The sequence below is a fragment of the Monopterus albus genome, unplaced genomic scaffold (assembly GCF_001952655.1).
Source record: "Monopterus albus unplaced genomic scaffold, M_albus_1.0 scaffold61.1, whole genome shotgun sequence".
Lineage (NCBI taxonomy): Eukaryota > Metazoa > Chordata > Actinopteri > Synbranchiformes > Synbranchidae > Monopterus > Monopterus albus.
The window spans coordinates 823075-844137 of NW_018127941.1; the positions used below are offsets into that span (position 1 = coordinate 823075).

General features: G+C 38.3%; 3 protein-coding genes across 6 annotated transcripts; 1 reads left to right on the forward strand and 2 right to left on the reverse strand.

Annotated features, from left to right (window-relative positions):
- Positions 1-75: 75 nt before the first annotated feature.
- Positions 76-5792, reverse strand: ing5a (inhibitor of growth family, member 5a). The gene is made up of 8 exons (XM_020603456.1): positions 5707-5792; positions 4502-4573; positions 3481-3647; positions 3173-3284; positions 2995-3094; positions 2192-2327; positions 2000-2061; positions 76-950 (listed from the first exon to the last, which is right to left on the reverse strand). Exons 1-8 carry the CDS (start codon positions 5741-5743, stop codon positions 911-913), a joined length of 726 nt encoding a protein of 241 aa, XP_020459112.1. The 5' UTR covers positions 5744-5792; the 3' UTR covers positions 76-910.
- Positions 5177-11068, forward strand: plekhb2 (pleckstrin homology domain containing, family B (evectins) member 2). Of its 4 annotated transcripts, none has more exons than XM_020603460.1 (8): positions 5177-5228; positions 7224-7274; positions 7430-7582; positions 7675-7777; positions 7933-7972; positions 8369-8455; positions 9240-9351; positions 10906-11068. In XM_020603460.1, the coding sequence occupies exons 2-8, from the start codon at positions 7238-7240 to the stop codon at positions 11040-11042; spliced, it is 669 nt and encodes a 222-aa protein (XP_020459116.1). In that variant the 5' UTR covers positions 5177-5228; positions 7224-7237; the 3' UTR covers positions 11043-11068. The 4 variants fall into 4 exon arrangements, with proteins under 4 accessions (XP_020459116.1, XP_020459115.1, XP_020459114.1 ...); XM_020603459.1 differs by lacking the exon at positions 5177-5228 and adding an exon at positions 5945-6021; XM_020603458.1 differs by lacking the exon at positions 5177-5228 and adding an exon at positions 6269-6379.
- LOC109962068 (vacuolar protein sorting-associated protein 4B-like) lies at positions 11045-20940 on the reverse strand. Its single transcript, XM_020603451.1, has 11 exons — positions 20650-20940; positions 19583-19694; positions 19316-19466; positions 18636-18694; positions 18412-18531; positions 18172-18328; positions 17928-18076; positions 17769-17850; positions 14478-14697; positions 13470-13610; positions 11045-13366 (listed from the first exon to the last, which is right to left on the reverse strand). The coding sequence occupies exons 1-11, from the start codon at positions 20668-20670 to the stop codon at positions 13265-13267; spliced, it is 1314 nt and encodes a 437-aa protein (XP_020459107.1). The 5' UTR covers positions 20671-20940; the 3' UTR covers positions 11045-13264.
- Between the last annotated feature and the right edge of the window lie 123 nt (positions 20941-21063).

A 21063-nucleotide genomic window follows, 5' to 3' on the forward strand; every position in this document is an offset into this window, starting at 1 on the left:
ACAAATATACAGGTATCTTTGGAAACAAATGTCCACAAAATATAGCTTAATATTATACAAAAAATATACGTATACATTTTCATATATGATTTGAAGCAATGTACTATGGAACAGTTTTAATTGAAATAAACTACATAATAAAACCAAGCCTGCCGTATCAAACCTCATCAGGGGGAAATTTCAAAGTTCTTCAAAACCTCATTCAGTTGACAAAAGAAACTGGCTGACAGACCATGAGTACCACAATACATTCAAAGGTGTCTCAGTTTTGTTTTTAACACAATAAAAGAATGAATTTACATTGCTTTCCTTGTTTGGTTTAAGCAAATTAAAATCTTTTTACATCAGTATCAATTGCAGTCTCCAGTACAGTGCTGCTGTAATTCCCTAAGGAGGTAGTAACAGAAAATCTGACACATAATTCCTTTGACTACCATTACTTGGTAAGGATTTAGGTGTTTACAATTGTATTCTCAGCAGGCTATTCATTTGTTTAAAAATAGTTCTTTATAAAACTGATCTTTCAAGTATGCTAAAGCCACAGTCTAAGAGTTCAGTCTGGAGAGTGTTAGTAATGACATAGTTATCACTTGAGAGAGAGACTCTGATTGGTAATAATTTGTGCAATTTTAACTCCACTACCCAGTGTATACAAATACAATACAGGCAAATTAATTATTGTAAAGCTATTGGACAAAGACAGCTGGCTTCAATCCAATAACGGATATAGTAAAGCCAACAGTGGGGAGTTAACTGTGCCACAAGTGTATCTATACTCCAAATCTGAATAAGGCCTTTAACAAAGCTGTATATTCCACCATTTCTATGGAGAGTTTCAAGAAATGAAATATATCATTATTATACTACACAAAAATACATACATTAGTTCACTATTTCTGGAAATAAGAGCTCATTTCTTCTTCCTGTCTTGGGTGCATCTTGGACAAAACCTGGCAGGAGAGTGGAGAGGGGGGGGGGGGAAAAAAATGATAAAAAAAATAAAAAAAAAGGAGAGGGGGGGGGGGGATAATAATGATAATAATAATAATAATAAAAAAAAGAAGAAAAAAAAAGATTTTCAGTCACCAAAAACTGAGCAAACTGTTGTTGTGAGTCCTAAAACCTGGACCTAAGTTAGCATTTTTGCACTTCCTCTTCCCTCGCCCTGAAGTAAATGGGTTTCTTGAATAGTTTTTGGTTTGATGCATGAAATATGGTCTGTAGTTAAAACAAAGTCAATACACTTTCATGTTTTGTTCTACAACATAAAATACATTAGTAAATACCCCACCCCTGATTTTTATTTTATTTTTTTTTTAAAGGCGAGCCCATTTAATTAGTAACAATCTGGCCTTTTTGCAAAAACATGTCCTTTTTTAGATTTTTAATGCTTTTACCTGTCTTAAATAAGATGGTTGCTAACAAGCAGCTAAATGAGACTACAGACGTTTGGGATATAAACATTGTCACACCGAGCAACGACTCATCTACTCATTACTCTGCCTTTACAGTCTTGTTGTGTTTAAATTTTTGCATTTGCAAACTATTCTAACTGACAAAGCCATGATCACTAGCTAGATCAGGTCATGCTAAGATGAAAGGATTTAATAGAAGAGGGAAGCAGGCTAAATCAAATTACAAGTTGGAAGCTGCAGTTGTGACATTGAAGTCATGGGGCCGTGGTGTAGTATGTTTATAGCCCAATAACAGTTTTGTTTTGTTTTTTTTACTTCTGGTGATTGCATTTGGGCTTCAAAAAGAGATTTTCACTTGTGAAGATTATCTTGCTGAACAAAACATGCAAGTATATTAAACTTTTGTTTGTCACAGACCTTTTTTTCTGCAGGATTCCAAAAGCCTATGGAAAAATCCCACTCAGTTTTATTCAAGAGAACCATGGTGATGCTAACTTCTGGCTTCTGTTTTCTTCCATAAAATGTTACTTAAGAAAAGAAAAAAAAAACAGGTTACACCCTTTGAACTAATTAAAAGCCCTTACCACTTTCCTTTAGGTTTTGTGGCGAGATCAACACAAGCAAAGTGAAACCACTCAATCGGACACTGAAAACAAAGATGAAGAACTGTATCAGTATTTTGAATTTCCAATCAAATCAGGTAGTCAACAGACATTGATCATAAAGTGACATTTCAAATTTAATATGAGCACATTGGAAACACAGCGAGAACCTACATCTGGGTTATCACATCCAATCATCTCCCCGTACGACACCTGATGGCACAGGCAGTATGTAGGCTCATTGGGATCAACTGGCATGTCCAGAACATCTGATGGCTGCATAGGCAGGAGAGCCTCACTCAAGTCTGGACTAGAAGGCCAACATGACAAGAAGAGCAAGATTAGAATAACACAGTTTAAATAAATCAAATAGGGGACAAATTAATGAGTCTTCTGCTACAAAAAAAAACAAAAAAAAAAACACGGAGTATATGAGAAAGAACATTTTCTGGTCTGAACTCCTCCCCTCTGGATGGCGTTACAGGTCACTGTGCACGAAGACAACCAGGCACAGGGACAGTTTCTTCCCCCAGGCTGTCGCTCTGATGAACTTAACCCATGACAGTATGACTGGACAATAACCCTCAGTGCAATACCTGTAAATATACCTCGTACAGATTATACAGACTTGTACAGTTCTCTAGTTTTAAGTACTCTGTTTTATTCCTATTTATCTCATTTCAATGAATATTCCTTTGTTGTCTGCATTGTTTACCATCTGTTTATACTGCTTATTCTGCATTGTTTGCACTGTTTGTTGCCGTCAGTGTTACTGTTAATACTGCTTATTTTGTTATATTACACAGCCTTATGCTGGTTTACTGTTTGCACATTGAGAGATGATGTAACTGAGTCAAATTCCTCGTGTGTCCGTCACACCTGGCCAATAAAGCTGATTCTGACTCTGATAAAAATGTGTAGTGCAGATTATGAAGCAGACATCAATTGGCTTGACTGAACCAAAAACACAAAGTTACCCGTTTTTCATCTTTTTCTTTCTGGGAGAATCTTCATCAGAACCTTTTCTTCCTCTTCCCCTGGATCCACGCTTCTCTCTCATTCCCCGAGAGTCACCTTCTGTGGAAAATATTTACATTTACAGACATTTGTTTCACAGTGTTTTATGATAAAAGCATTTCATTTAGCCAACTTTACTTTTCAATCCTCTTGTGTCTGCACTTTCATATCCACTCAGTTCCAGCTTCTCCTTTAGTTCATTTTCAAACCGCGCCAGGTCTGCATCGAGTCTGCGGATATGTTTGTCGACCTATGGTAGAAGGATTTTGTGTAAATTAGAACCTGACCGTGTGTAAGATTTTATTAGCAAATTAAAAATATACTCGATGAGAACCATTCGGTACAATAAAGTGCACAGTAAAATGGCAATTTACAAAATGTTGACTACAGAACTTCTTAATGACAAAAACATCAGGTAACAGGAAACATTTAGTGTTTGGACTGACCATCTCATATGTCTGCATTGCAAGCTGAACCTTGTCATCGCTGAACTCTTTGCACTTGCTGTAGGCATTTTGGATCTTCTGCAGGTGTTCCACTCTCTGTTGTGAGGTCAGGTTCTTCACATTTGCTATGTACTCATCAGCCAGTTTGTCAATCTCACCTTTTTTTTCTGAACAAACACAATTAACAGAGCGATGGAAAAACAGTACTGATGGCACAACACACTTAAGTTGGGATATTTACTTGAACTGATTAACTTTAGTTTCCCATATACCGACTTATTTGTGGCAGGCCACCACACATTGATCTAAAGTGCACAGGTTAAATCTTATTTCAATGAAGTGCTGAACGTAGCGCATGTGTTCGCTCAGTCCCTCCATGCGCTGCTCTATTTCTCCCATACAAACACATGACGACGGAGTGTCTGAAGAGCTCCTCCTCTCCATTTTTGTTTTTTTAAACACAACGCTGTACAGATATTCAACTCTTCTAATATGTAATTCGCAAGCTAGTAAGGCTAGCTAAGCTAACATTATAATACAGCTGTTGCTGCGGTCAGCACACCGTTTATAGCATGAATGTATATGGACTGCTCTGCAAGTGAATAAATGATGCCGAATGTTTGCCCTCTTAGTCCAGGGGAATATCAAAAAACATGTTAGAAAGCTCATCAGTCTAACCAGTGTGATCAGCGATCCAAATGATTCATTCTGACTATTTACTGGCACTGCTGAAGCAGCGAGAGGATCAGAGAGACAGAGGGCTGCAAGGGGAACAGAGCGATAGGCGTCCTTTATTGCTGTGTAGCAGTAGTCCAGTGTGTTTTTGTCCCTGGTGAGTTAACTGACCACTGTATTTAGGCAGTTTCTGGGTGAGATTTATTCAGTTAAAATCCCCCAGAACCATGAGTGGGGTGGGGAGTTGGGATGTTTCAGTTCCACACTAGTTATCAGTATGGCCAGGTGCTGTAGTGCGCCAGCGGTCTTATATACACTCCAACCAGAATGAATGAAAAATTCTTACCTTCAGTCCTACTGTCCAGGTCCCGCATCAAAGTAAAGTTTCTCTGTAGCTCACATGGTAGGTTTTCAATACCTAGAGAATGACATTTTTTTTTTTCCAATAAATGGATGTGATGTCATTCAAGGTAGTTAAAATTCAACTAATGTCCTGGGGTGTCATAATTGTATCCCAAAATATTAGTGGATCTTTTTTAACATGGTAAACTTGCAGTGATTAATTCTTAGACAATAACATAAAATCAAGTGACTGACAAAAATCACCCCACACAGTAGCTCTACAAAACTTATAAATCTCTTTAGTCCACTGATTTCATTGAATGAGTCAATGCTGCTGAGAAACACAAAGGCAACAGAATGCTTCAAAATCCTGTTCAAAAATAAGACTATGATAGGAGAGTAGAAGATAAATTTGGAATTAGGCCGAGTACAAAATACAGTAACAAGAAAAAGTAATAGCACTGTTTGCCATTTCCTGGTTTTCTGCATAAATTGGTCATGAAATGTGATCTGATTTTCACCATAGTCACAAATATCAACAAACAATATTTCTAAGCTGTTCTAAGGAAAAGGGAGCACTTAAATTGATGCAAGGGATCTCCCTGCTAATGCAAAAAGCAGAATCATTGTCACGTGAGACAGATTGCACAGGGATCTAAATCAATCTCACACACACACCATTTGCGCGCAGGCGCAAATGGTTAACTGACGGGAAACGCGGTTACCAACAGGTTGTAAATGCATAGTGTCTGCTATCCTTAAGCAGACGCAACAACTGACCAAACTAAATACAGTTCAAACCTTTTTTTAAGGATGAGTATTGGCAATACTTTACATAACCACTGCTAGTTACCTCACTACTTAGCTTCTAGCTAACCATGTTAATGTGAGACAAACACCAACCGTGTAGCATTAATCTCGTTAAGTGTGTGACGTTTGTCCAGATAAAGGTTACATTTGCTTCCGAATGACTTCAACACCACATTTAGTTTAATTAACTTCATCCCACCGAAAGCCACTCATGACGCTAATCAGTTAGCTAGTGAGCTAACATCAGTAACCTAACAGCTAGTTAGTGGCTAACAACGCACTGCTGGCTGGCACCCGCCATTCGAGAAAAAGTCTTCGACACACTCAAAACTAAATCTCAAATAGACATAACATGTTGAAAAATATGAACACTAGTGCACTGTATGCCCAGATACTCACTGTCAAGGTAATGTTCCAGATATATTGCCGTCGCCATCTCAGGGCAGCTACTTAGCTTCTGCGTACTTAGCTCTCAAACTGTTGACTGGAGAGCTGATGAGCTTGTTTTGTAAGCCTGGCTTGGCCGTCGGTCAGCGGCTTGAAGGTACTTGTTTCTGCCCGCAGTCATAGGCTTCTCCAGACGGGAATCAAACTACGTTCACTACTGCAAATCGATAAAATCAGTTTTCCGCCAGCTCACATGTACTCAGGTCCCCTACAGGATACATCTCTGCTTGTAATTCGCATGCGCAGCGGATAGCGGGACCTGGAACGGTTCGTAAGTTTCATTCTGTAGAACTCAAATAAAACTTTACTCAGTTTAATGCTTAGGTCATCTCCACTACTTATGTGCTAACTACAGCTTATTATTTATTTGGTTCAACGTATCTACTCCCCGCGGCTCACCCACCATGTGAGCGTAGAGGGAAGAAGTTAACTTTATCGAGCGCGCCCTCTCCGCGTTTGCTAGCAATTTCTATTGCTATCAGCTGATAGGTGACGTCTTTCAAAACAAACGCCTCCCTTTTCACAGAATCTGAATATTAGAGGAGATGCTCCGTAGACGGGGGTGACAGCAGTTGTCAGCGACCAAATAGCGGCTGTCTGCGGGTGGTGTACACTCGGGTTATTGGTCAGGCGCTTGCCACTCTCATCTATTTTGCTTATTTTACTTCCGTGTTTGCTGTATCTTCCTGAACGAGTTATTTCTTTTTCTTTTTTCCGACAAAAAACACCACGCTTTGTCAGGTAAGTAACTAAAATATGTTGTGCCTTTTCCATTTTCCTGTGTGCTGTAATGAGGATCACATTTTAGCGTTTCTGCTAATATAAATAGTACGTTAGCTTGTTACTTACGTCTTTAGCGTTATACAAACAAATGTTAACGCTAGCTAACCTATTCTAATGATACGTTTGCTGTCAAAAGAAATACAAACTAGCGTTAAACATATGATTGCTTTAGTGATTCCGGTGTTATTGTGCTTACATTTACCCTTAGTGTATTAATAAGAAATGAGAATGACCTATTCACAATTGGCCTATTTACGTTACAGTTAAGCTAGTGTCCTAACTGACAGTGAGAACCACAATTATTAGAGACCAATTGATTAGCTACCTATCAGAAAGTTAGTCCTGGTACTGACAACTATCCAGTATCTAACGTTAATGTTGCTCTGACAAACAAACATGGTGTCTGCGTTTCTGTTCATGAGCCCATAAACTGTAAGGTGCAGTGCTAAGTTAGATACATTATCATGTTAACCTGTCGCCCACTTTAAATCGGCTCGATCGTCTGCAAACAAGAAAACAAGATCACTGCTCACTTTTTAAACACAGCTTTTCTGTTGTGTTCTGAACTTGTGTGAGGATTTTTGCTATGGTGTTAATAATAGTCACGGGGACACAGTGTATGATAAGTTACCAGCCCTTAAGTTTTTTTTTTGACACTCTCATAGTTATATATTTTATTGTTGTAGGTGTTGCTCCTAAGATGGCGATGATGAAGAGTGGTTGGCTCCATCGACAAAGTTAGTAGCCTTAAAAAACTTTTTTTATTCCTTTTTTTTTTACAGCAGATCATAATGTCTCTTATATAGGTGGAAAGATATTGTGACAATTGTGAAATTTTGTTTAAATAAATCCAGTTTGGGTTGAGCCTGACTGTAGAATATTTTAATGAAAGGTACCATACTGCGTCGGTGGAAAAGGAACTGGTTTGACTTGTGGGCTGATGGCCGACTGGTCTTCTATAATGATCAACAACGGCAGGACATGGAAGATGATGTCCACATGAGGATTGACTGCATTAACATTCGCAGCTCTGCTGCATGTCAAGGTAAACTGTCAACATGATGATGGAATTAGCACACACCTATGGTATTAACCAGCCTTTGATCATAACCATGTCTGTTTTTTTTTTCCTTTCAGATCTGAACCCACCTGAGGGGAAGATGCGTGATGCCTTGCTCCAGATAGTGTGCAGAGATGGACGGGTCATCAGCCTGTGTGCAGACAGTTCAGATGATGCTCTGTAAGACATGCAGAGTCATATCAGTTTGATGAATTATTTCAACTTTACATTTTGGTTCTGTGTTGTATGTGTTAATGTTAGGTATTCAGTGTTGATATTTACAGATTAATCATTATTTTAATTCCAAGTTGATGTGGTTTCCACTTCTTTTTCAGGGCATGGACCATGGCACTTCAGGATGCCAGAATTAATGCAGTGAGTTTTTTTCCCCTTAAATGACCAGTTTTGCTAGTGTGTGTACCTTTTTTCCCCCTTTTCTTACCAAAATAAAAGTGGGAAGTTGTCACATCACTCTGTTAACCTTTATGTGTCATATTAAATAAATTAGATCTCTTATAAGCTGAACATAAAGATTTACAAAATATTATTTCCATGATCATCAGACTGGAGGTCAGGGAGGCTTCTATTACTTGTTTCTGGCTGTACCTCTTTGTTGTGCTTGTATAATGGTATCTTCAGTACATTACAGAGAACCCATCATCATGTGGCTGATATTTTCTCCAATTTTTTTAATGTCTGTCTCAGTTTTGTTGGGGCTTATTCTCAAGTTTCAGGTGCAGTGGCCTTATTTGTCTTGTCTTTTATTTTTAGGTTGTTGCTGCTCCTCAGATCAGCTTTGCACAGGAAGCGATTGCATCTGCTCCTCCCCCCTACTCAGAATATGCTCCGCCACCTCAGGTACAAGGCATAAACAGTTTGCAGATGACTAAAAATTAGTTAAGTTGAGTTTAACATTAAAGAAACTATGGACTGTACCTGTATATTTCAAGCCCCTAAAGCCATTTCTTCTTCATAGTGAATTAGTCAAACTCAGTCCTATACTATAAGCCACTAAGCAGAATAGTTACCAGTCCATTTTCATTACAAGTATACACTGTTTATATCTATAACAACAGACAAGCATTGTTAAAGACATAAAAGCTAGAAATGTTTGCCTAGGCTATGTACACTACACTGTATATCACATTTAATCACTGTATGTGTCCTACTACACATTGACTTGGTTCCATATGACTGCTCTTAACCTTCAGGAGTTGACGATCACGCATGTTGATGATGTATGTCAAAGTGTACAAATAATTGTCAGGTGAAAAAAAATGGGGTTGTGCTGGAGAAAATTATGCCAAACAATGGCATGTTAAATATATTTTCATGTGATATACAGTATATGTATATATAAAGTTAAAATCAAAACTATTAAAAATCAGCCAAAGTAGCCAAAAATATTCCAAGACTGAATGATTAAAGGAAAATCAAGCTCATGAGACAGGTAAAGCTGAAAAAATAACAAATGACCCCTACTGCCATCTACTGGTGTAGCAATGAAAGTGGCTGAACGCTCCATAGACCATCACTTGTTCAATTAACACTAGATCAAATTGCTAAGTAATGTTAAGAGCATGGCTTCATACAGAGGAGCAGCAAAGTCTTAACTGCCTTCTTTCCTGTCATATTTCCCCAGGTCTATGCAGGCCCATATGGAGACTATGTTGCACCTCCACCACATGCTACACAGATTATATACTCTGCTGATGGGCAGCCCTACACTGTTGCTTATCCTTATCACTCCCAAGGTAAACATTACTCACCACCTGTGCAGAGGTAAAACAGTCATATTGAATGTAAGATGGAACTCAGTGATATAAAATTAAACATTTTTTCAAAGAGTCTGCCCTACAATCATGCTAGCATCTTTATGAGGCTTACTTGCAGTGTAGTACATTTATGTCATATGGGACAGAGGTAGAGATGGGAAAGATTCCAATGTTAATTAGCCTTCATAACATAAAGATGGTTGTATGATTACATAGTCAGTCATGTGAGGATTAAAATACTTTGAATTGACAATGTAACATTGTATCCATTCAGTTTTAGATTATTTACCGGTACATTGAAAAATATCCTTTGATATGAGGCATCTATATTTGGTTTTTGGGCACTTCTTTAAGTGCCAAGTGTGATATAACAGAGCTTAATGAAAAATCTGAATTTCCCAGTTGTGATTAAGACTTGGAATAACATAAATCTGTCTGATATGTAAAGTATAAGTTTGATATGACATGAAAGCAGCATTAGGCACAAAAGGGTTTTGAGCTAAATGCTGATGTTAACATGTGGACATTAGCATGCTAACATTCTCACAGTGGTCTTGCTAACACACGGGTGTTTAGCAGCTGTAATGATTATGATGTTCACCATCTTAGCTTAACTAGCTAATTAACCTTAAACCCTAACCATACTGATTCTCATGGGCATGCCTTTAGTTTTGTGGGTATTTTGTTCATAAGTGCTGGACAGGTTAAATGTTTAACTTGATGAAAAGGATCATCAAAATGATTCAAATTCACCCTGAGGGCAACATGGAAGTTTGTGGAGGCTTCTATCCAGAGTTCACTGATATATTTCAGTGTGGACAAAGGTGGTGGTGTCACCCCTGAAACAATATTGGTAAGAGGTTTACAGTGCCTTGCAAAAGTATTCATACCCCTTGAACTTTTCCACATTTTGTCACATTACAACCACAAACTTAAATGTATTTTATTGGGATTTCATGTGATAGACCAACACAAAGTATCGCATAATTATGAAGTGGAAGGAAAATGATACGTGGTGTTCAAGATTTTTTACAAATAAAAGTCTGAAAAGTGTGGCGAGAGGTATGAATACTCTTGCAAGGAACTGTACTGTATTTACACTGGCTCACCCATGTTTCTATAGTAGAACGTGAGTCCATAATTCCTGTTCAGCAGTGGCTGTGCATGACTTTGTACAGATCATTGCCAAAAACTGATGTTGCTGAAACTTAACTTTTCAATTAGAAAAGAGTAAATACATTTTGACACTGCAATCTCTAATGAGACTGCAGACTGTGATGAACCTTAAGCATATTGCTGATGTGTTGTGGTGGCGGCTGTGCTCAGGAGGTAGAGTGAGCCGTTCCCTAACTGTAGGGTCAATGGTTTGATCCCCAGCTTCTCCATTCCCCATGTAAAAGTGTCCTTGAACAAACCACTGATATTATCATCTGTGTGTGTGAGTTAGAGAGAGAATGGGAATTAATGTAAAGTGCTTTGAATGCAACTCAGTGAATTGAAAAACGCTATATGAGACATTTCCCACTTGTGTAGGTGGGTACCCTGCTCCTGGAGTGAACCATGTTATTATTCGGGAGCGCCACCACGATGACGGAGGAGATGTGGCTTTGGGCATGCTCGCTGGAGCGGCGACCGGCTTGGCACTTGGTTCTCTCTTCTATGTCTTCTAGTGTTTTGACTGTAGTAGCTTGCCTTTCCCCTGTGCTCACAGCATTCGGCTTCTTCTGTCATCACATGAGCTGGAGTGACGTGTGTCTGTTGAGCTGCTTCATCTATGGAGAATGATTCTGAGGGCTGGCAGCTGCTCTCTATGTATGTGTCCTATTTATGCAGTAAATACTGTTAGCACTTTCTCAAATGGCCTGAGTGGCTGTTTTCCATCTCCTTTGTGTTGTCTGAATATGAATGCTCTTATCCCAAAAATACAACTATTACTCACTCTTACAACTGACAGGAAAAAAAATGATACTCGTGGTATGAAAATTTCAGGTTCTCCCAGTTAACATCTGTTAGGTTTGCTTCTGTTTTATGGAGCACAGTTGTCCTTGATATTTACAGAATTATCTTAAAAATCAAGAATACTTTTTTGTTTTTTACAATTGTTGTGTTTATTTCACTTAATTTGACATGTATTGTCTGTTTTGCTTGTGGATATGCAGCATGTCCTCAGGTTATTTGTGGTGGTGCAGGTTCAGACAGGAGTTGTGTGCACACAATGCAATAATCACTTTCACTGTAGCAGTTTTAAGTATCCATTTGGTGAATTCTGGTTGTGATGGGATGTACGATGCTGTCGTCACCATAAGTAAGTATGTACAAGGAAACCCTGGCATGTACACAGTGTGCACTGACGTGACAAGGGCTGTTATTCCCCATCACTTGCGTGTATTTGCAGGCATTATTTATGATCTCTTGATTTTCATTGGAAGCTGTTGAATCATACTTTTCATTTTAAGTGTTTCAATTGGTACTTTGGTTTTCAGGTGCACAAACACTGATCACTCTCTTGAGATTGTTAGATTTCAATTGGATTTGACTTTTACTTTCCACTCCAGACAACTTGAATATTGTCAGATTTTTCCATACATGCTAAGTTTGACTATTTTATTCACTTATGCTAACTTGAAAACATTTGGTCTGCTTTTCAGACAGACACACTGCTCATCTTTATTAATGACAGTAACTTATTAAGATGTGTAAGATTTGTTTCAAAGTAATTTCACTTTTGCAAATTATCAGCTTGTGCAACAGTGTAACATTGATGTCCTTTTACTGAAGGTGTTATAGTTTGCAGATGTTGTTAGCTGTATCTCTCTTTTCAAATGCACTTATTTAATTATGAGGTACCCTGCATTTAACAGAAAAATGACAGTTAATTAAGAGTTGTATTTTAACAATTAAATATATTCACAAAGCTGTTTTTTTGTTTTGTTTTATTTAACCCTGATACTTTTGTTCACAGAACATGTTTTTAGCAAACAACAAAAGTGCAAATGACCACAGTAAGTTTTATTTCTGTAACCCCCTGGAAAAAACGGGCAGATCCCAGCCCCATACACAACACAGTTTGACCATCCTGGCAGGCTTTATCAGTCTGAAACTTGAAAGTAGAAAATATGTAGATCAAAACTGTGCTGTAAAATTCAGCATTACAGAAACCCAGAATACCCTCATCTCATTGCAGTTTTTAGAAGGACTTGCAAATATGTATGAGGTGTGCAGTAATTACAGCCCTAAAAAGTATTTTGTGTTTTAAAGGAGAGTGATTTTTCAGTGTTATAGTATAACCTCCCATTTATAAAAGACAACCATGCAACTAATTCTGTTAAGCACAATATAATCCCCCTTAAACTACAGTAAGATATGTAGTGCTGGAAAGATGCATTGACCCTCTGCAGGAGTGCTGCCTACCCGTACATACTTGTAGAACAGTAATGGTGACACATTTGTCTTACAAAAATAAAGACCATTAGCACTCTGGTTTGAGACATGCGAAGTAAAAGAAATATAAAATCTTGCAAATATACAATAAAGATGTAAACATGAGCCTTTGCGAAGTAATGAATTAGTGATCACAAACGGCTGATTGAAAGTTGAGAATGTAATCAATTTGGACTTTGATCACTAATTGGTTTTGTTTTCATTAACAGCAAACAATACATCAATATTAACTTGTTTTCTGTATATTTTCCCCATATCTTAATGTAATGTAGACTTTTTTAGATTTTTTTTTACTGCCAGACTAAGAAACTAAGCACTATGGGTTTCACAAACCTGTGATAGACATTTTCCATTATTTTAAAACCAACAAAAGCAAAAGATGAATCAAAATCATAAGTGACTGAGAATAATTTTTAGTGCAGCCCTGTTCATGAGCGGAGCACGAGTAGTGTCAGCCTTCTTGACCAAAATCTTCAGTAAACTTCTTTAGCTTCTCCAGGTCCTGCTCGTTCACTGTCGGCTTGGTGTTTGTCAGTGACCTCAGCATGTCTGCCTGTACGGAGAACATCACAGAGGTCAGAATGCAGTCAACTGTCTGGGTAAAATAACATACTCATACTTCCCTTCTTGATGAACATTTTAAAGTCTGTTCTTACCATAGACACAACTGGCTCCAGAAGTTTCTCCCCAGGAACGTCCATCCATGTCATCTCTATGGCGTTGGGATCTCCTGGCGAACACGGAGTCAGCAGGTCCTCCACCACAACGTTGGGATTGTTCCACGATGACCCTTGAACCTTAAGTAGTGTGTGTTTGTATGTGCAGAGGGACACAAGGAAGAAACAATCAGATCCATTAAAAGAAAGTAGTCCAGTATTACAGTTTTCATGTCCAACTCTTCCTCTCAGTTTGGGTCTGACTGATTCAGCCACGGCACAGGATAGATCATGGTGGCAATAAGCTTTTTTTTTTTTTTTACCTATATCCACTATTACCACAGCCCAATCAGAGCCTCAGAATCAACCAGCTGTCACAAAAGTAGCATTTTAAAATAGGTTTGTACACTCACTAGCCACTTTATTAGGTACCCCTGTACAATTGTATGCAATTCATGTACTCTACGTAGCTGGGGAGGACAAAAATATAGAGACACCTCTGAATATAATGTAGTCCAGTACAACACCACCTGGTCATAGTTAAAGGTGGTGCTGTACTGAACTACATTGTATTCAGTGGTGTTCCTAATATTCTGACCCTCTCATGGGGCAGGACAAAAATATACAGACACCTCTGAATTAACAGCATTAATTCCCAGAACAGGCCTTTGATCATTTGTTTCAGTAATATAAACTCTAATAGTGAAGAAATTTGGAAACAGCTGCTAGCACCTAAAATCCCAAGAGAAACGGTGTGTGGCCGATGTAACAGCAGGTGAGCAGAGCAAATCTTTCCAATCTTCTGTGAAACTTGTAGAGTTTTAAATGTACTGATGGATCAGCAATGAAGTCTTTATTAACTGGTTCTACATAGAACTGATCCCTTTGTGATCAGTTCTATTGCTATAATGGTATATTTCAGTATGACTCCCAAAAGACATTGTTTTAAAGTCTGAAATAGGAAAGGAAGGATGACAAGTGTAGCACAAACTGTTAGTGTGTTCCTACCTTTTTGAAGTGAGTGGCTGACTGAACCTTCCTGACAGGCTGCATGAGGGCGTCCCTGACGATAACACTGATGTCTGCCCCAGAGTAGCCCTCCGTTTTTTTGCCCAGAGTGATGAAGTCTGCCTCTGTCAGGTGGTTGGGGGTTGAGCCCAGATGCAGTTTGAACATGGAGGAACGGGCGTGTTCCTCTGGCAGAGGAATGTAGATTCGCTTTTCAAACCTATGATGCAGACATATGATCCTGTGAGCCATTACAAAACATTTAACCTGTTAAATCTTGGTTGTTTTCCCTTAGACATTTAAAACACTGCCAAAAACTTAACACATTATAGATGCAGAGCTGTGCTATAGGTACTATCTGTTTCTCGTGACAACCTTTTTATGGAAAAGGATGAACTAGATCACGTTTGTAATAATAATCCATTCCAGACTGACATTAAATAAAGGGTAAGACACACTGAACCCTGCTTTATTGTTTGGAACTACTCTGGGAACAATCTACATGACTTTCTGACTTAACTCTACAGTACAATCGGTCTCCTTTACAATAGAAAGAGCTAAAGACAAGGCAGACGTTTGAATACAATGGTCTACAGAAAATAAAAAAAAAAAAACATTTTATTAGTATCAGACAGTTATCACAAACTTCAACTAAAAACCTTTACCAGTAAATCGGCTCTATATGACACAGAGGAAGATAGAGAGATACAGTCATGTGAAAAAATTAGGACACCCTTTGAAAGCATGTGTATTTTGTAACATGTTTTAATATATGGTTATTTAATCTCAATTTTAACAATACAGAGAGATTAAAGTAATACAACTAAACAAGTAAAACTGAAGAAAAGTCTTTTCAAGATCTTCTGTAAATGTAATTCTACAAAAATGCCTATTCTAACTGAGGAAAAAGATAGCACACCCTCACATGTATGCCCTCTTAAAATGGCTCAAATCACACACAGGTATATCACACCAGGTGCACATAATTAGTAGATTGTTACTCAGCATTTTGAATGAGGCTTGCCCTATCTGAACCTCAGACATTTAGTTTGGTGTGCTCCTGACTTGAAGTGAGAGTGAGCACCATGGTGCAAGCGAAAGAGCTGTCAGAGGCCTTCAGAAAAAAACATTGTAGCAGCTTATGAGTCTGGTAAGGGATTTAAAAAGATCTCAAAAGATTTTGAAATCAGCCATTCCACTGTCCGGAAGATAGTCTACAAATGGAGGGCTTTCAAAACAACTGCCAACATGCCCAGGTCTGGTCGCCCCAGCAAGTTCACACCAAGAGCAGACCGCAAGATGCTAAAAGAGGTCTCCAAAAACCCTAAAATGTCATCGAGACCTACAGCAGGCTCTGGCTACTGTTGATGTAGAAGTGCATGCCTCTACAATCAGAAAGAGACTGCACAAGTTTAACTTGCATGGGAGGCGTGCAAGGAGGAAACCTTTGCTCTCTAAGAGAAACATCAAGGCCAGACTGACATTTGCCAGAGAGAATGTTGACAAAGACCAGGACTTCTGGAATAATGTTCGTTGGACAGATGAGTCCAAAATTGAATTATTTGGACACCAGAGCAGAGGACATGTTTGGCGTAAACCAAACACAGCATTCCAGGAAAAGAACCTCATACCAACTGTGAAGCATGGAGGTGGAAGTGTCATGGTTTGGGGCTGCTTTGCTGCAGCAGGACCTGGTCAGCTCACCATCATAGAATCCACCATGAATTCTACTGTGTATCAGAAGGTGCTTGAAGAACATGTGAGACCATCGGTTAGAAAATTAAAGCTGAAGCGGAACTGGACCATGCAACATGACAATGACCCAAAACATACTAGTAAATCAACCAAAGACTGGCTGAAAAAGAAGAAATGGAGAGTCCTGGAATGGCAGAGTCAAAGTCCAGACCTGAATCCCATTGAGATGCTGTGGGGTGACTTGAAAAGGGCTGTACATGCAAGAAACCCCTCAAACATCTCACAGCTGAAACAATTCTGCATTGAGGAGTGGGATAAAATTCCCTCAGACCGATGTCAGAGACTATTAGATGGCTACAAGAACCGTCTCACTGCAGTTATTTCAGCCAAAGGAGGTAACACTAGCTATTAGGGGCTAGGGTGTGCTAACTTTTTCCTCAGTTGGAATAGGCATTTTTGTAGAATTACATTTACAGAAGATCTTGAAAAGACTTTTCTTCAGTTTTACTTGTTTAGTTGTATTACTTTAATCTCTCTGTATTGTTAAAATTAAGATTAAATAACCATATATTAAAACATGTTACAAAATACACATGCTTTCAAAGGGTGTCCTAATTTTTTCACATGATTGTAAAGTGAGTGACCAGTTACCTAAAGCCTCAAAAAAACCATACTCTGTCAATTATGAGCTCACTTACAATGAACCTAGTTCAAAGATGAAATCTATAGTAAACAAATACTGGTTTATTTAACAGTCTGATGCTTCTCTCCATTAAAAGAACCCAAACTCTGACATTCTTATTAGCACTGATTTTGTTCTGAAGAAAGGAGACACTGTTTTCCGTGTACAAACCAAACTGCCTGTGACACTATCATGAAAACTAGACACCTCACAAATTCTGTTTCAGGTAAAGAATTTCACATCAAGTCATGCAGAACCTGCCATAAGGAAATGCCACGTATGTGTTACAGAGCACATACCCCAAAGTACATGTAGGACAAACATCTCACCTATTAAAATAATAACAATTTCAGAGCATGTATCAGCCATTAGACATACAGATATTATCTCTGCGGTTGCTCACCATTTTTAAAGAAAACAACCATTCTGTTGGTACAAAAAAAGTGATGCAAACACAAAGTGGTGGTCATGTAGAAAGACTACTGCACTTTCCAACATGCTACAAGAGTTAACACTCTTAACACCAAGTTTTGTCTTACAGTTTATGATGGTCAACTTGATGCTCACTGTAGTGGACCACAGAAGTTCATTCATAATGTCATTTTTGTTGTCTGTTTTTGGAATTGCCCATTTAATCCACATGAATAAATGTTTACTTACACAGTAACTCTATTGTGTATGATTGCATTTTTGGTGATTAAAGTTATGGGGCTGAATGTTTTACAGAGCCTTGTGAGGATTATAGGTAATGACTTGGTGCACCTGGGTGACAATCTGAACTAAATAAAGGGAACATCTCATTGATCTGGGTGTATGAAGCCTCTTTTTGTGCTTATAAGGTAAATTAGATTAATTTGAACCATGCCTAAGAGGTGATTATTAGGGATTGTTTTGTGTAAGTAAGTGAAACCAACCGTCTCCTTATAGCTGAGTCCAAAGTCCAGGGTATATTTGTTGCTCCGAGGACCAGGATTCCCTCATTGTCATTTCCAACACCTGAGAGGAGAACATTTCTTAAAAAGTACTGCTACTCAGGTCAAAGCTCAGATTTTTACATTTTTCTTTCTACTCACCTTGCATCTGGACGAGGAACTCTGTCTTAATTCTGCGTGCTGCTTCACTTTCGTTCTCGTTCCTGGAGCCACAGAGGGAGTCAATCTCATCTATGAAAATGATGGAGGGTTTGTGCTCTCGAGCTAAAGTAAACAGGTTCTTCACCAATCTGGAGTGAGACAGAGTTGGGGAAATAACAGATATTTAGTGTCAGTTTTTCCTCTTTCCACCAAGTTTTCATCATGCCGAGAACCTGGGCCTCACTTTTCACTTTCCCCCAACCACTTGGAGACAAGATCAGAGGAGGAGATGGAGAAGAAGGTGGAGTTGTTGGCTTCTGTGGCCACCGCCTTAGCCAGGTAGGACTTTCCTGTTCCTGGAGGGCCAAACAGAAGGATCCCTCGCCAAGGAGTTCGCTTTCCTGCACAAATGCTGCATTATTAAATGCTGTTCACAACCATACAGTTACATCAGGAGGTTTTAGTTTGACTCTTGTTTACAAACCTGTGAACAGATGAGGGAATTTGATGGGCAGGATTACGGCTTCTTTTAAGGCTTCTTTGGCTCCTTCAAGTCCAGCTACATCGTCCCACTTAATGTTTGGCTTTTCCATGACAATGGCACCTGTATGAGCAAGGAGTTTATTGACTGAAACATGAGCCATTTTGTAAAATGTCTATCTTTCCTTCTGTCTGAATTTAATTGACTGCTGTGATGGTTTCATTTACCTGAGAGCTGATTTTGGAATTTCTTTTTTTCTGGGTCATCTCCTTCATCACTTTCACTACTGAAATCAAATGTAAACAGCTCACATTATACTTCATTTAGGAGTGAACAATGACTTTTATTTTGTGTTAGTGTGCAGTAATATTTGATTTTACAGAACCCATAGCTTCCTAATAATTTCTTAAAGATAAAACCGATATGAAACGGCGAATTCTTGGGAAGGATGCTTAAAATCGGTGTTAATTTGGTAAAGTTACAATCAAATGAATACCATTAGGTAGGCAGGCACACAGCCGGTCAGATGGACATACAAAAATGTAAAATTTGTCCACACAGTAGTATGCACTTTAAAAAATATAATACAAGGTATAAAGTTTCCAATTATTAATGAATATTTATATGGGTTTAAATGAATCTCCGTTATTCCAGTCATTAGGATCTTAGCAGTCCTTTCAGGAAAATTATTTAGGAAATAAACAACTGATCATAATGAAATGCACAATGAAATAAACTAAAATAACTGGGTCTGTTATCCCTATAATTACTATACATTTACTAGAACAAACCTTTACTGGGTATGCTGGTGAAAATAATCCTCAGGAGCCTGGATTTAAACCTGAGCTGAATAAAGTCACAAAGCTACAAACATCAAGATATTGACTCATTCCACACTCAGTCTCACCCTTTGTCACCAGACTGCGACTCTTTGACAGGTTTGGCCGGAGGACTCTTCTCCTTCTTACTCAGATATTCTTTCAGCTGCTCAGCTCTGTCCAGATAGTCAGCACACTTGGCCCTGATGCTCTGTTTGGCTCGATCACCCTGGGCCTCATCTGCACCACAGTTACAGTAACAACTTAGATCATGGTGCTGTGTTTGATACAAGTGATGTTTAAAAATCTAAAATGCTGTAAAAATCAAACACTGATAGGAGACATAAGGTCCTCACATTTGACAACATGAAGGAAGTACTGCACCGAATGCTGATAACATCTGAGGGCCTCTTCGTAGTTCTTGGCCTTGTCTGCCTCTGAAGCTTTACTAGCAAGATCTATAGCTTTCTGATACAGGCAGAAAGAATAAAACAATGAATTTAGGGTACAACGTTCTAATAAGCTGAAAATTATGTGTTTATTAATGGCAAGTATTTCAATTACACCCACTGCATACTTAAAAGCTAATAATCCAGACAACCTTTAGAATGCCAGATTGAGAAAAATCCTTTTAGTTGGTGTTTATTTTTTCTATCTGGTAATATTTTAATTTTGGGATATCATTCATTTATACTTGCTAGTCAGTAAAACTATTAATCAAGATAAAATAAAGATACACCTGTTGCAGCTTTTATAAAATACATCATATTCTAAAGTAGTAGCTACCAAAACAGGTAGTGGTGATGCGCATATGCAATTTACTTCAGTAAAAAGAACCAATACCTTAAAAGTCCCCCATTAAAGGTAAAAAGTCTTGCTTCATTGTTTGCAGTTTACTCCAGTGGTGCCCAACCTAGTGGTCAGGTCCCTCAAAGGGCCACAGTATAAACCCGACCTGACTTGTTCAGGGATAAATGTAACTGAGTTAAAAGTTTAGTATTTCCCTCTGAAATGTAGTGAAGGAAAAGTAGAAAGTAAAATAAAACTACTCAAGTACATGTACTGTGAATCACACGCCTAAGGAGTACATTTGAGTAAATGTAGTTACTTTATACCACTATAAAACTGTAAACACAATTTCTTTTTCACAACCTGGCAACCCAGATGTTAAGTTCTAGCTGATCCGTAAAGCATTAGCAAATGGTTTAATTAGTATTAATGAAGCCATTATTTATTGAACCGGTAGGCTACCTACTTCAATTCACCTTTGAGGTAATCGCGTTTTAATACGTCTAAACTTTTAGTCGCTGAAAAGTTTAAACTATTAAAAGTTGACAACTCATTCATTAAAAAGACTATGAAGGTGTCTTCTGAATACAGTCTTATTATGTAACCAGGTAGTTAGCTTAGTAAAGACACTCACCTGTAAATTACCACCAGCCATTAGGGCTTGAGATCTCGTTCAAAATGAAGTCTGACGCTTTAAAAAAGTCTACAAACCAGCTACCCCTCTTTTCTCCTTGTTACATGCAACTTACTATATTTAATTTTACAATTTCACTCGGCAAACATCTTAAAGGTTTGTTGTTCTTCCGCATCCACAAAAAGTTTAGCAGCTACTGTCACTTCCGCGATGATCACGTGACAATGTTATTCTCATCTTCAGCAGCTGCTGTGTTGTCAGTGATATTTCAGTCATGATTTGAACAACTACGACAACAACAAATGATTCAAACTTAATACATTAATGTAAATATTTAGAATTGATTATTTTACTTTGTAGGAAAAAAAACGGAAATTAAATTAATCCAACCACAACAGGTGAGTTACAAGAGAT